The sequence below is a fragment of the Protopterus annectens genome, chromosome 5.part0, assembly GCF_019279795.1.
Source record: "Protopterus annectens isolate FY-2018-M chromosome 5.part0, PAN1.0, whole genome shotgun sequence".
NCBI classification, from domain to species: Eukaryota; Metazoa; Chordata; order Ceratodontiformes; family Protopteridae; genus Protopterus; species Protopterus annectens.
The window spans coordinates 227683117-227699192 of NC_056735.1; the positions used below are offsets into that span (position 1 = coordinate 227683117).

Below are 16076 nucleotides of genomic sequence, written 5' to 3' on the forward strand. Positions count from 1 at the left end.
ATACCTTCAATTAAGCACAAGTTTCTTTTACACAAAAAGTGCTTCAATTAGACGTCAACAACAAATGTTAATAGAAGCCGGTCTGTCAGACCAGATCACCTCAAGAGAAAAACAGAACCTAGCTAAAAACAATGTTCCCATAAAATTCAGTAACAGTTTTCACAGAAATATTTATTTTGTGGAAGATTTTCCTAAAGGGAACTTCATCTGCCCAGCAATTGAAGAACATTAGCCAACTGTTGGTCCTGTGATACCCACAAAAGGAGCATTCTATCAGGTGGCAATAAAGTACTAATGGTTTTGGCACCTAGGAGCGCGTGCCAGCAGCGGCCTGGATGCCTGTAGGTCAGGAGGTGGCCCACAGCCTTGGAAGACTGGCCACCTGTTGTATCCTTGGCAAGATATAAGCCATACAGCTATGGCTACTGCCAACAGTGATTTAAATAATGAACATTTACCTATGAACTGGACCAAGTAGTTAAGGGATCAATGGCCCAAGGTGGCAGAGAAGAAAATCCTCCCTTGTCTGAAGGCTTGGATTCCTTCTCTGACAACAAAACAGAAAAGTACCATGGTCTCAGAGACCTAGGTATGACCAAAGAGATCAAACAGGAATCTACCCTTAGGATGTTAAGAATGTCATTCCATTCTGCTAAGAGTTTATAAAGGACGTTGGATTTAGAAGCACAGTTTAGGACAAGTTCCAGGGGAGGGAAGACATCCAGAGCTCCTCAACTTTCTTTCCCAGAAAGTGGTTCAACTATTTATGAGTTCAAGGCAGATAGCACAGGGCAGACCATGGTGGACTTGATCAATCTGAGCGAATCCCCAAAGGTGGGATTGTCTGGAAGGGAGAGCTCATTATCCATAGCTCTCTGACACAAGGTTCTTAGAATCCTAAAGAATCCCCTCTGTAGGGGAAGACTGAAAGGAAGGGGGAAACCTCTATCCTAAACACCAACAGGGGTGACATGATGGCTCAATCCACATATGAGGTGATAAGCAAAGTGCAGCTGGTCACTAGATGTTAGAGGTCAGGGCCTCAATGACCAGAGCAGAGGATCACAATAGACCTATATGGAATTTAGTAAGGGTAAAGTGACACCTGCACTAACTGCCCACTGCAGCACCCATGAGGACAGACTTCCAAAAGACATTCAATAGAAATGTCAGAGTTAACTACCTTAGTCTGTCTGAAGCATGACGACTCACAGGAATCTCCCCAACCATATCCTAATAGCTTTTGACTTGGAGAAACAAGAGAATTACACTCCAGTTCAGAGTTCCTGTCTACACTGGTTATCTAGACTTAGATAAAGCATTTGATAATATTCCTCACCCTGGCATCATAAATAACTTAACCCAACTAAACATCAATCCATCTGCAGATCACTGGACTGCTGACTGGCTATAAAACATAACACACACAAATCCAAGTAAATGGCGAAGTTGAAATACTGGCATTCCTCAAGGTTCTGTCCTGGGACGTCTCCTATTTGGAAGTTAGTTCTCTGATGTGCAGACAAATGCTAATAACCTTTAGCTAACTAAATTCACAAACTGTGAACCAGGCATCATTCTAAACTTTTATTCAGACTCACTAATAGTCCAACAAGATCTTGATCACACTAATAATAAATGGTGCTGTAATCATACTTTAAATGCAGAGAAATGTAACACAGTCACCTTTTCATAATGGGAGCACTCCTGTCCTCCTGTACAATATTACATAAATGGAATTCACCTTAAAAGCTGGCTCACCAATCCAAGATTTAGGAACTTAAAAGACAGCAAGCTGTCCTTAAATCGGCGTAACTCCAATACTGACAGAAAAATCCTTCTACTTCTCTCATCTCATCAGCCATGGGGTCTCATACAGATCCAAATCAGTTCCAAATGCCCTTTACACTGCCCGTATTTATAACACTGTAGAACACAAAGCTCCATTTAGCTTATACAGCTCTAAACATTCCAAATGGGGAGGCCACGGTGGAGCAGCGATTAGTGTTGCCGCCTCACAGCAAGAGGTTCTCTGGTTCGATCCTCAGCTGGGGTACCTTCTGTGTGGAGTGTGCATATCCTCCTTGTGGTCGCGTGCGTTTCCCCCAGGTGCTCCGCTTTCCTCCCACATCCCAAAGACATGGTGTAGGTGGATTGGACACTAAACTGGCCCTAGGTGTGTGTGTGTGTGTGTGTGTGTGTGTGTGTGTGTGTGTGTGTGTGTGTGCCTTCTGTGGAAGGTTAAGCGCTGAGCTGGCAACTCGACACTGTAAAACTCCACTGCCAAACATGAGCAGACAGGTGATCCGCTGTGGCGACCCCTAACCTGGAAAAGCCGAAAGAAGAAGAAGAAGCTCTAAACATTCCAAACTACAAAGACCATATCATTTTACAATTAAAAGAATCCAAGGTTATAAAACTTATCTTATTTGGATATGCAAAACCCTGTCCTTATCTTCTGTGGTTTACAGACTTCTGCAAGGGGATCTGTACCTTGCCTTCTCAGTTATGTCAAACCCTGCTCTCTGCAACCTCCTTTTCAATGTTTGCAGTTAAATGCCTATTCCAAAGACCTAGTTCTACAGGAAAATATCAGTAAATCTTAGATGTTAAGTTGTCTATCTCGCCTTCATTCTTGCTGGATGGGTTCGGAGCCGACCTCGGCTCCGACTCGGCCACTCTAAAGCTCGAGAGTTGGTTCCACCGGCTCGAGGCTCCCCTTATATCCCACAATGCTAGGCGAGAGTTACCTCAGATCTCGTTTGCCGCTAAGCTATCGAGGTTGGTTTTCTACCGGTTCTTGGTAAGTGACTTTTTCTTGTGTAATTTAGTCTATCAAAACCCCTTTAATTTTAATATTTTTACTTATTTCCCTTAGTTTAGAGAAATTTTTATCCCCTTCTAAAAAATTCCCGTTTTTTTCCCTCAAGAACTTTAGGTTCTTCCCTTGGGCCTACAGGCCTTTTCTCTTCCCTAGTGGAGTGTGTGTATTATTTTTAAAAATCCTAGTTAGTGGTTTTTATTATAATTTAAATTTGACAGGGTGTAATTAGTGTGTTTGTGTGTGTGTTTGTTTACACCTGTTTTAAAAAAAAAAAAAAAAAATGTCTAAGGAAGCAAAGGTCTCCGGATTCAAGAAGTGTGATGCGTGCTGTCAGAAAATGTCTCTGACAGACGCTCACACTTCTTGTGTCTACTGTCTGGGGCCTTTGCACCTGCAGGACTCCTGTGCTGTGTGCCATGGCTTCAGCCCCAGGGTCCTGCAGGAAAGAAAAAATAAATTGATATTAAGAGGCTTACTCAAGCCAGAGGATTCCCTATCTGTTTCAACAGGGAAGCCCTCTAAGGCATCTAGGTCTTCGGCTCCGACAACTGAGCCGAGACCTAAGGTTTCTCAACCTCTGCCTTCATCGGCTCCGGCTGGAGCCGATAAGTCTCAGTCCACAGTTTCTGTGGCTCCCTCGGCTCCGGCCGGAGCCGAGGTAGTAGAAGTTCCCGTGTCGGCTCCGACCAGACCTTCGGAGCCGACAACTAGGAAGAGGTCCAGGTCACCATCTCTTGGCTCCGTTCATTCGGCTCCAGGATCTCCCCTGCTGTCTGAACGGAGCCAAAGATCTCACTCCTCTAGGTCATCGAGGCTGTCGGATCATGACCTTCAGAGGGTAGTGAGTCGACTTCTTAAGTCCGAGGCACTGGCCCAGATGCTTCAGAGCCCGACTCATCAGTCGATGCCTGCCCCGGTCCATCAACATATTCCTCCTTCGACTCTCTTGAGCTCGGAGCCGGGTCGCGTCGGAACCGAGACTGTGATAGCGTTGGAGCCGATACAATTGTCTTCGGCTCCGTCGTCGGCTCCGTTTTCTTCCTTGGAAGAATCTCGGCGCCGGACTTCCCTCGTCGGCTCCGAGGGGGTGAGTGGCATCGGACCTTAGCCAGGCTTCCTCAATTATCTCACTCTGTTAGAGATATTTTGATAGCTTCCCATAAATCTTCCACTCGGAAGATTTATTTGAGTAAGTGGAAACGCTTCACATATTGGGCTCAAGGAAAGGACATAGATCCTTTCACTGCTTCCATCCAATTAGTCCTTGATTTTCTAGCTGAACTCTTCCATGCAGGTTCATCTCCCTCTACACTTAAAGTTCAATTGGCAGCTATTTCTAACTTTCATGTGGGTATTTCTGAATCTGCCTTAATGTCCCACAAGCTTTGCAAAGCCTTTTTGAAAGGAGTTTTTCTTCTCAGACCTCCTATAAGAAATCCTCCTTCTCCTTGGGACCTAAATTTAGTTCTTGCTTCTTTGATTCTCCCCCCTTTCGAACCTGCAGTCTCTTGTTCTTTAAAATTATTATCATGGAAGACTCTTTTTCTGGTAGCTATTACATCAGCTAGAAGAGTTTCAGAGCTTCAAGCACTCAGCTGTCGTCCTCCTTATCTTTTGTTTCATAAGGACAGAGTATCTTTACGAACTAACCCGTCCTTTTTGCCTAAGGTGGTCTCGACGTCAAATTTAAATCAAAGCATTGATCTACCTGTCTTTTTTCCAGAATACTCCAATAGGTCTGAACAAAAATTACACTGCCTGGATGTTCACCGTCAATTGAGGTACTACTTGGATAGAACAAAACAGTTCAGAAAATCTGATCAGCTGTTTGTCTCCTATGCGGAAAGCAGAAAGGGACTTTCAGTTTCAAAGGTATCATTATCCAGATGGCTAACATCTTTGATTTCCCTTGTATATGAAATTAGACATCAAAAGGGACAAGGTGCTAGGGACGCGGTCCCATCCAGCAAGAATGAAGGCGAGATAGACAACTTAACATATAGAAGTTATGTTCTTACCATAACGTTCCATGTTAGTTGTCTTCTTCTCTCCTTCTTCTTGCGTCCCACCCTCCTTCCCCCTGGCCTGGACAGACCTAGAGGAGTTGTGATTGTGACCTCTCTTTCTACCACCTCTTTCTTAGACATATGCTATTATGCATATTTCCTGGTTCAGGATGTAGGTCACCCTTCTTTCTTCCTGTTGTTAGAGGTGGACTCTGTTTACAGTTATACTGTTACTATTATAAGCTGGGGTTAGCTTACAAACGAGATCTGAGGTAACTCTCGCCTAGCATTGTGGGATATAAGGGGAGCCTCGAGCCGGTGGAACCAACTCTCGAGCTTTAGAGTGGCCGAGTCGGAGCCGAGGTCGACTCCGAACCCATCCAGCAAGAAGAAGGCGAGAAGAAGACAACTAACATGGAACGTTATGGTAAGAACATAACTTCTATTTTTACACCAAAATATCAATACGTCCTTATTTGGAGATAAATTCAGCACCTCCCTCACCCATGTAACAAACCTCCTTTGCATATCAGATACTATAAAACCTCTGTAACATCCCAATGTCATTTATATGAATGGATGGGTTCATGTAAAATCATTCCAGGAGTCTCTGGCTACAAACTTTGAACTATGCCTGTCTAAACATCATCACAATTCAGTTCTCCCTTTCCTTCCTTTTAAGTACATAGTTTAAGCTAATGATATTCGATCCGTCTCACCAAAACTAACTTTACTATAAACTTCTGAACTATTACCTTCAAAGATTATTTTTTTTTATTTCATTGTTGGCTTAGTATAAAACTACAAGCTACCAAGCCTCACTGGAAGTACCAAGAGACTGCTTAGGACTGGTTGTCTGGACGTGGTTTACTGTGGGAAGGCTGTTCCTGACGCCCCAAAATGCACTCTACAGCACAACTCCCAGAGCACTGGGTACAGCCAGTAATTTAAAATTTTGCAAAGGGGAGTCATACTGCACTCATTTTCATTGGCACAGGATACAGGTAATGACATCTTTGTGATGAACCCTAGTCTTATGGTTGAAGTATTTTGACTATGGAACACATTACACAGACTAGCTTCTGGTTACAAAACAGTATTACATATCTGTCTGTGACAGACAGCAGATTTCTCTTAAGAGTGCAGGACAGACAGAGTGCAGCAATGTGGAAAGTCTCTGTACCACATCATGTAGCTAGTCCCACACAGGTCCATTGTCACCAGTGGCAATATTAAGGGGCAGATGCCACATCAGTACAGTAAAAGCCTTACAACGAACACTTACACAGCTCCAATACTCGCCAGTCCCACATGGTCAGTTTCTACCAATATAAAATCCATTCTCTAATAAAATCAGGCAGTTAAACCATTAGAAACATTATACTTTCATCTCATCTATTAACACAGTACTGAGAGTTGAGGAATAGCATTATTATTTGAGGTAAGGAAAAGAGATCAAACATTCGATGACAGAGTTGCCAGACTCAGTCATCCTACCTACTCTGTTCCTGTTGCACTCTTAAAACTAGTGACGCTTGATTAGATCAACCTTGAAAATAATTAAACTTCAGTTACCCTCCCCCATATCTTCCCACCCAATGGACATACATCACAATGCCCACAGTTTTATCCATCTATTTCAATATACTTTTTAAAATTTCTGATCAGTAGTAATACATCAGGGGAGATATAATCAGGCAGAACACAATTTATTTAAAAATAAACCTTTCTACAAAATGTACCACATTTGTTGTCCTTTAAAACTAGTAAAATTTGTTTTTGAGTAGTCGCAATCATTTATCTAAATTATATTCTAACGTAGGAAAAATCTTACTTTAGATAATGCATGGAGGCATGTCATAATCTAACCAAAGATTTGATAGGCAACAGTTACCTAAAGAAGTGCAAGAACTAGCTAATAAATGCACTTCTTTTTCAGCTGGCTTTAAATACCTTTGAGAGATGCAAATATATTTAAGCACTGTGGCTAAACTCTCAGGAGTCCACTCCCCATGAAAATGCATTCATCTATAAAGACGCACACAAACACAGACCTACACTTCATATACAGACATTCTAAAGACTATACCTAAAAAGCCTCAAATCAAGTAATTTACATTTAAATCAATTTACATTGAAAACCTAGATAAAGGTATACCTGACTGACAAGAAGATCTGCAACTATTCAACTTAAAACCAACACATCTCTCATTATCATCTTACTTGTTTTTTTTCTGGGGCATTAGACGAATCTGCCATATTAGTTCCTTTTTTTCCCCAGTACATCCTTGTGGTTACAATCCAATGGGTTTTTAGGAATATGGTTGAGGATGTGGAATTTGAAGACACTGTGCCCTGCATTGTGCTTTGCATGCACAGCAAGTGGGTTTGAAAGGGTGAGGTATATTAGGTCATGCAGTTGTTTAGCCACTCTTGATTTTAGTTTGTTGACTTTTTCCTACATAAAAAGCAGACTGAATACAAGAGAGTCCATCATCCCAATCCTCAACCTCAGAAAACTAGACCACTATAAATATCGCTAAGGATTAAGACCATTTTTCACATTAGCTTTCCGCAGCACTGGCTCAGCTTACAGATTGGGACTAAGGTTTTCTGTTGCCTTTGCTTAAATTTTGAAGTACTAGATGTTATTTTTTCTATCATCTCCACTACAGTTCTTGATTAAATTCTGGAATGTTAGATTCCATCTTTTATCTCCACTGTACTTTGCTCCCAGTTTCACTTTTTACTGGTAGGTTTTCTCATCTAATTAATTTACTTGTTTTTTACCTCTAGTTTTTATTTGTAATTCATTTGAAGTGATTTGAGGTTCTTCATATTTAACAGTTTCACTCTTTTCACTTTTGATTATTAACTTGAATCTCTACAATTATTAATTTTTTGTTAAAAACCTATAAGAAACTTATTGAAATTTCCCATTAGAGTATGACTGCATCCTTGAAGAAATTTGAAAGCACCGCAAATGTTTAGTGGATGTAACTTAACTTAGGCACCCATCTGACACTTTTAACATGTGAATTAAATTACTTTGGTTTGTGGACACTCCTGTTTTTCAAATTGCATTTTACTCATTGCATTTTAGTGACTGAACACTCAAAAGTTATTTAAACTATAGATGGAATTGTATCAACTCTGACTGGTGGTTTATGATCTCTCTGATAATCCAATGGGAGTGCAACGACTTTGAATAAAGGATTCAACCCACTTTTACACAGTTACACACGCCAATTGGCTACCAGCCCTAGCCACTCCCATTTACTATACAATAAAATCAGTGACTGAACCCTGTAATCTTCTGTAATACTAAGTAGTGCTTGGATGCAATAATAAAGGACGGAGACTCTAACTTCTGTTTACTGGTTACTTGGAGTGTCTACTACACATTTTGTGGGGATTCAACGGGATGCTGGCTGACTCATAAGGCAGGGAGAGATACTCTACTGAGCATTTTTGGTTGGGTATACTTGTCCTGTCTATTTTACTGGTACTAAAATACCACTCAGTTCTAAAAGGTCTAGGACCTTTTCTGGATACAGGTCTACTTTCCCTTTTGTGCCATTTCTTCGGACCTATTTTAGGCCGAGGTCTATACTAGCAGATCTGGGCCTCCTCCATTTGTTTTGAGTTTTTTTATAAAGGTACTCCAAATCCCAGCTCTCATCTGAGTTATGTACACAACTGTAGCTTTGCAGCAACACTAGCTTAATACAGCCCTGCTCTATTACTATTCACGATCTTAAGTGTAAATGTTCTGTTATACTCAAATATTCTTATTACCTTAATTGCTAACACATTCATTTGCTGTACTTACAACTATAGGTTCATAGGTTCATAGAAGCTTACTTGGTTCTTTTAAGCCTAGCCATATTTATCCTGAGTTGCCCTAATTGTCGGTGGTTAGGTGAGGAAAGTTTGCAGAGGAAAGGGTCTACGGCAGTTGATATCAACTTTCTCTGTCCAAGAGGGACATGGCTGCCACAACAGGAGTGAATTTGCAGTCACACATCCATTCATCTAGGGTGCATTTGAAGAGGGGCTCTGTTTACAGATTCACAGAGGGTTACTAGGCTAATGGCCCTACAACCCCTATGATTTATTAGCAAACGGTGTCCTAATACCTGTGGGGCTTTTCAAACTGGGCCTCCCTTGAAAAGGTGCCAAGTTGGACTTCACCGGTTAACAAATGCATTAAGTAAATAAATAAGCCAGTCCAGGTTCAACAAAACCAAAACCCTAGACAAATTATGTTAGCATCTCAGTGACCACATTAAATCAAATATTAACTGTCACCATACAGTGGCAGTGTGGAAAGTCTAGGACAATAAATGGAGTTAAAAGAAATATATTCAATAAGCAAGTCTCAAAAACTCATAAGGAAAATATTGTGACCCAGAAACCCCCCCCTCCCCAAAACATTTTAGTAACTGGTGACTATACTGTGTATACAGACAGACACATACTTCAGTGGGATCTGTAATAAGCTTGTGAAAGTGTTAACGCTTGGTGAGTACCAAAATTAGGGACATCTCAGCTAGGTCAAAAAGGATTAAGGCTAATTATGTTATGGTCACTGTTGATGCTTGAGATCACAAACTAAAGGTTCTCCTTCTTAGATAAGCAACAGGATTTGGTGGAATTATCAAAATATTGCAATAAAGGAAAAACATTTGCTTAGCTACATACTGTCATTACCTCCCACAACATCTACATATGACAAAATGTTGACATTCAAGCAACAACCTAATCACCTCCAAACAACTGCAATGTTAACTGAGTATACACAAGTCTAAGGTAAACCCTTCCCACCACCCATGTATATGGTAGATTCCCTACTGTCAATGTTAACACAGTACTAGTTGCCTAATACAAACTTCCTTACTACCTCCTCCCATGCTAGGCAGTGCCCTAGTGACTGGCAAAGCTTTAAAACACTACAGTAGATTGCTCAATTAATCTGTGCATAACATAACAGACTGGAACAAGACACTTCTACATCTCATTATATCATCTGCACTCCTCTAGTCAGCACTGGGTACATAAGGAATCTGCATGCCTACTGGGATCAAGGAAACCAGATAAGTAGGTGGAACATGAGAAGAGGTAAATCCTGGGGAAAAATCACCAAGAAGTCTCTCCCTGCCACATAGAAGTACAACTACAGCATTTTACAGTCCTTACTTTTATGAGTCAGACGTTCCCTGTGTAGTACAGCAAGGGATTCGTATGCCATACCTTCTTTTACAGTGAAATGAGATGCAAGTGCCTTCCATTTTAATGCAAGGAAAATTTGTCACAATGCAAATTTTATGATACATCACACATTCTCAATTCATAGACGAACAGTAGCACAAAGCAATAAAGTGTAACAGATTTATTCCTTACTGTGCAATACATGCATGTTGCTAACAACTGGCTTTAAAGCGAAAAGTTGCCAAATTAGACTGCAGTGCAAGTGCAATCCATACAACCATGCAGATGATGATGATAGCCTTAATAAATCTGTTGCCAACATTAATTAATCCACACAAGAAAGCACCTAAAATACTGTCTTGCCTACTGCCTTTCATCTAGGTAGCAAAACTTTTAAAAACAAATAGTAAAAAGAAAAGGAGAACAATTTGGTAAATTTCTGATTTCTGTTCTTCTCGCGGCCTTTCACCTAGACAGCAGCATTTTAACAATAAACAGTGAAAGGAAGAGAACAGTTGGTCTCAGTTTTCTGTTCTGGCTAAAGTTTCAGAATAACACCATCAGTAAGCCAATTAACTAGAGACATTGTTACCTGTATAGGCCATATTTTTAGCGTTTCCATAGGGAGCCCCTGGCTGGACGGGGCTATAAACAGGATTCATCTTTGAAGATCAAGAACCCTGTGGAGAAAACAATTCAAAAAATGAGTGCTATACAACTCTGTCATCACAGCATTATAAAAGTAATGCAACTACTTCAGTACCTATGCCCATAGTTCTACAGTATAACATTTATTTTCTGCATACAATGAATTAAAAAATATATAACCAGTAAAAAGTACCAGCAAAAATGGTAAATAAATCAGACTTTGTATTCTGCAGAAACAGTAGCTACCACATCCATAAGTCTAGAGGTTTATTAACAAGCAGACACCAAACAAAGCCTGTACAATTAAATGTTAAGATGCCAGAGACTTGTTTAATGAAAACAATATCTTCGTAAATGTGGTATTTAATGCTGACAGCAGTATCTTCTTTAACAGTCATAACCAAACTGTTAATAAAAGTAGTATCAGTCAAACTGGTACCGGGTTTCAAGTGTGAATCCGCTCCATGTACCTCGGCAGCACTGAAGCTTCACCAATATTGAACAAGGAAACCAAAAATAGCATTTGTCATTGTCTGTTCAAGCTGCAGCAGAGGATATTGGGAAAGCAGTTAAAATTCATGATGCAGACAGAATCACAACTGTGAATGAAACAGCAGAAGTGTACACTCCATTATCAATTATGCTACAATCAAAGCTCCTCACTTACTAATCCATGACCTTTTCAATCCAAATAAGGACCAGTTTGAGAAGTTAAAAATCTACTTTTTTGTACAAGATTTAAATGCATACATATATCACACAAAATGTTCTTATTTTGTACTCCTGCCTGCACAAAAAAGATTATTCTGACCTTGCCCATACTGTATTCATGCATGCCCATGCATGTGTTTATTTTTAGCTTAGTGATACATTAGTACCACTTTATCTTAACTGCTTTCATTTTTTTATACCAAAATTCTATTAAATGTTCTTCTTTTACTTTAAATAATTTTAAAAACTCTCTATATAATATAAAGCTTCATATCAGTTACACAACAATTACAAACAACCTTTATTAAGGCTGGCACCACGAAGCAGAGGGATGCAGACCTGACTGCAAACTAGCTGACCTGGGTTCATCTAATAAGCCTGGTTGCTGAAGAGCTGGCCAGAGAAGAATGAAACTGATCACTTGAGGGTGGCATGCTCATTGATAGGGATGGCAGGAGGTTATAAATGCATGAGCAGGACTTGTCAGGAGGACATAGCCTGACTGAGTGGCATTGAGGGAAAGAAAGTTCTGACTGTGAGCAGAGTTCGTCTAGTGGCTCAGGTGCTGGCAAAACTGTCGAGGGTCTGGAAAATGACAAGAGACTAGTGACCAGATAGTTGTTTTACCACATGTAAACACTAGCCTACAAATGTAACTAGAGATGTGAGCCTGGCCTATCACGCTGGCGACAGAAGTCCTCAGTAGCATGAGGGAACACTCATGCAGGGGCATGACATGGCAGGCTGTCACAATGACACTGGTGAACAAATCAGGCATCGAGGGGATGATTAGGGTTTTAACAAGAAACATCCCTGAGTGCTGCCTGAATGATTTACACACACATATGTATGTATGTGTGTGTGTATAGCTGCTCATTTTCAGGGAGTATGTAGAAAATGCGGAAAAATAATTTAATAACCACTGAAGGAGTAACAATAATATATGACAATGTTTGGAAGTTTAAAACAAAATGAATCAATCTGTACTTAAGAAATTAAAATCAAATTGTAGTACCACATTTGAAAGAAAGAAAGAAAGAAAGAAAGCATCATGAATCAAATCAAAAGGAGTAAAAGCCTTTAAAAAGATGTATGAAACATGTTCTGTATGGGGAAATGGGCTGAGTGAAATGTGATCAGTAGTAGTACATGAAAAGCAGGTGAACGTTGCCAAGTATAACTGAAAGTCGATCAAGTACCTCAATAAAGTAATTAGTAGAAAAGTTGAGATGAGTGTGCTACAAAAGAGGAACATGGAAGGAGAATGTGAAAGGAAGAAAGGATTAGTTATATTGGTAGCATGAGAACCAAGTTTGTTAAGATGATGAATACTGTAGCTAGTAGATGTTAACTGCAGGCCAAGTGATGTCACATTTGGGTCATGTTTGTGGACTGGTGAGATGGGATATCAATTTGTATATCTTTTTGAAGATGGCTGGGTTGATGACTTTCCTTTGTTCAAGGGTAATGAGTTCTGTTCGTTTACTACAAAATTGCTAGGGGATTGTTCTCTATTTTAGTAGAGGTTTTATTCTTCTGTAACAGTTATTTATTGGAAAATTTAAGAGTTTTGTTGGATTCATGCCATTACAGTAGTTACTCTAGTGCTGGGCAGTGACTTTTTATATATGTTTTTGTGCAACTGTAAGGTGTTACAAGCTTGGCTCAGTTTTCATTAGTCATCCAATTTAGCTTCCCACTAGGTAGTTGCTGGTTGTGCTGCAAGCTGGACCCAAATGTGACATCACTTAGCCCGCAGTTAACATCTACTAGCTACAGTATTCATCATCTTAACACACTTGGTTCTTATGCTGCTACCAATATAACTAATCCTTTCAGGGATGTTGCTTGTTAAAACCCTAATCATCCCCTCGATGCCTGATTTGTTCACCAATGTCATTGTGACATGGATACATAGGCCCCCACGTCAACCACCAAGGGATGAGGATAGAACATAATAGAAGAAATTCAGATAGTTGCATGATTGGCTCTTGGCCTGTGGGAAATAAATAACTTGACCAATTGCTTGCAGGCAGTGTAGGGTCAAAAAGAATAAAACCCCTTCACCCTCCCCCCACAAAAAAAGGTAAAGCAAAAAGAATGAAGAGAAGACCTGGGATGGACATCTAGTAACAAGAGGTTGCTTTGCTGCACTTATCCGTACTGCACATCTTGACAAAATGAATATGTTTGCTCTGTTTCACATGGTGGAGGCAGAGAAGTGTTGAGCATTCATACCTGCATTGTGGGCACAACTGTTCCATACTGTTGGCCAGAGATGTGCTATAAAGTAAACTCCCTGACTAAAATGTACAAAGGAAGTGTAGATAACTCAGTTTAATTGTAACTAGTTAAAGGTTAACTGTTAAGGTGACATTCCTCACTTTGAAATATCTAATGCAGTAAATGGTGACTGGGGTAGATAATCAATAGGTATCCTGTTTGCAAGATTCAAATCTTAATTGGGAGAAAAAATAAGATCATGATTTTTATACAGCAAATTCAGAAAAGACACACACATGCGCACGAGCTAGTGTATGTGTGTGTGTGAGTATATAGGGTCTACTACAATTTGCCAAGTTTACACTTATATGAAATTCAAAACGCAGAGATGAGTCCACCGAAAATTGATTACATCAAAGCAACGAACCACCAACACTTTAAACATGGAAGCTAACCGCTTGGCCACCAGGGTGAACTCTGCCCTCTTCCCCAGTATAATGCGATCTCGGAGTTGGTATATTTAGTTGGGGGGTGTGGGGGGCAAAGCCACCCATTTGCATGGGTTGAATTAGCTTTTTTGTTGTTTTTGCCCTGGTGGCCAAGTGGTTAGTTTCCCTGTTTAAAGTGTCCGCCGTTCGTTGCTTCCATGTAATCAGTTTTCAGTGGACTCGTCTCAGCATTTTGGATTTCAGGTAAGTGTAAATCGTAGTAGACCCATATATATATGCAAACATACAAAACACAAACCAGTAAATTCAGGAGCTTTTTGAAAGATCAACCCCTCCACAAAGCTTTTATGTAGTTTTCCCCCTAATGCTTCCTTCTCGAGTCTTTTCCTGATAGGAAAATTGCCGACTTATCATACATGTTCCACTCCCCTACCTCACCTCTTATTAAAAGTCATCTGAAGTGTCTTAACTTCTGTGTATTCTGTCAGCGCTCTACAATCCCTTTTCTGGTCTCACTCCAACCATTCTTTCTTGTTGCTAAACTCATTAATATTATTTCTGTTCAGCTACACTAACTGTTAGCAAGCACTATAGAGCTCACCACTGTCTGCATGCTGAAAATGGGAAATATGTACAATTTTACAGCTCACATATTCTGACTTAAAGGGATCGTACCTATCTAACTTACGGAGTACTAACAGGTGTTGTGGTAAGATTGTGGACCTATGTATGCCCAGAATAAGAATTCTCAAAACTAGCACCAAGCAATTTAACATAATTGCAGAACACTTGTCCTGTTGTACCATCTCTTAATTATCCCAAATTACATTTAAACTCTGCATGTTTTTTTTTTGCTAATTAGGTATGCCATTTAACTCACTGTCCCTCTTTTTTAGTCTGGTTAAGTGACTCTTTTATATGAAAATAGAGGTGGAAGCAATCAAACCTTATACCCTGGACTGCAGGAAGTGGCTCATTAATAGCTCAGAGTCTGTCCTTTAAACCTGTATTTTGATTTCCCCCTTAGAAACCCACACTTGTCCATAAAGAATTTTTTGGGGGGGGGGGGGCAGGTGTACTCCAAAAAAGTACAGTTGTATACACATCATAAATGTAGATGTTCGAGTGTATTCACTGTTGCAGTCATTACATTTGGATTATCTGCTTGCAGTAGCCCTAAGTCGGCCTGATTAACAAAGTCTTGGGTCCTGTGTCGGTTGCTGTCCCTTCTTCCATGACGTCAGGTTGTCAGGGGTATAAAGCATGCAGCCGATGCCATTACATCAGTTTTTCTTGCCCCAGATGTCAGCTGTCCCCCTAATGGGAAGCAATTAAATCTATAAATACAGGGATATATCTCCAACAAAAAAGCAAATACACCAAAAAGCTTTTTGAGCATAGTAAGTGAGAGTAGAGGCATAGCCAAAAGAAGAAGAAAGGGGGCTGGAGGGAGGGTAACCAGGACTGCAACAGTGAATACACTCAAGCATCTACATTTATGGTAAGTGTACACAACTGTACTATGTTCTTCGTGTTTCACTGTTGCAGTCATTACATTTGGGTAGATTCACAAAGCTAAGGTTGGGAGGAAGTAGAATTAGGACCAGCTATAAGGCCCTGCAAGACTGCAGTGGCAAAAGTAGCTCTGGATTTAGAGAAAATTGGCAAATGATAATTGCTTGGTGAAAGTATGTACAGAACTCCAGGTAGCAGCTTCTAGGATGTCCCTAGTAGGGACGCCCCTGAGAAAGGCTGTAGAGGTAGATGCAGCCCTGGTTGAATGGGTCTGATGCCCTGTGGGATAGTTTTTCCATGGTGCTTATAGCAGAAATGAATGCAGTGGCCTATCCATTTTGAAATGGTTTGTTTTGAAATAGCTTTCCCCTCTGTCCCTGCAGCAAATGCCACAAGCAGTTGTTCAGATTTCCTTTGAGGTTTAGTCCTGTCCAAGTAGAATCTAAGCTGTCTGTGCACATCTAGAGAGTGCAGTATCCATTCCCCTTT

At 40.4% G+C, this 16076-nt stretch overlaps 1 protein-coding gene across 2 annotated transcripts in view; it reads right to left on the reverse strand.

Moving 5' to 3' along the window:
• Window positions 1-16076, reverse strand: part of FAM168A (family with sequence similarity 168 member A) — a 2303849-nt gene that overhangs the window by 1341140 nt on the left and 946633 nt on the right. For both annotated transcript variants that reach the window (XM_044072210.1, XM_044072209.1), the window contains exon 3: window positions 10634-10721. In XM_044072210.1, the coding sequence (XP_043928145.1) occupies window positions 10634-10703 (70 nt within the window). In that variant the 5' untranslated portion in view covers window positions 10704-10721. The remainder of the gene's footprint in view (window positions 1-10633; window positions 10722-16076) is intronic.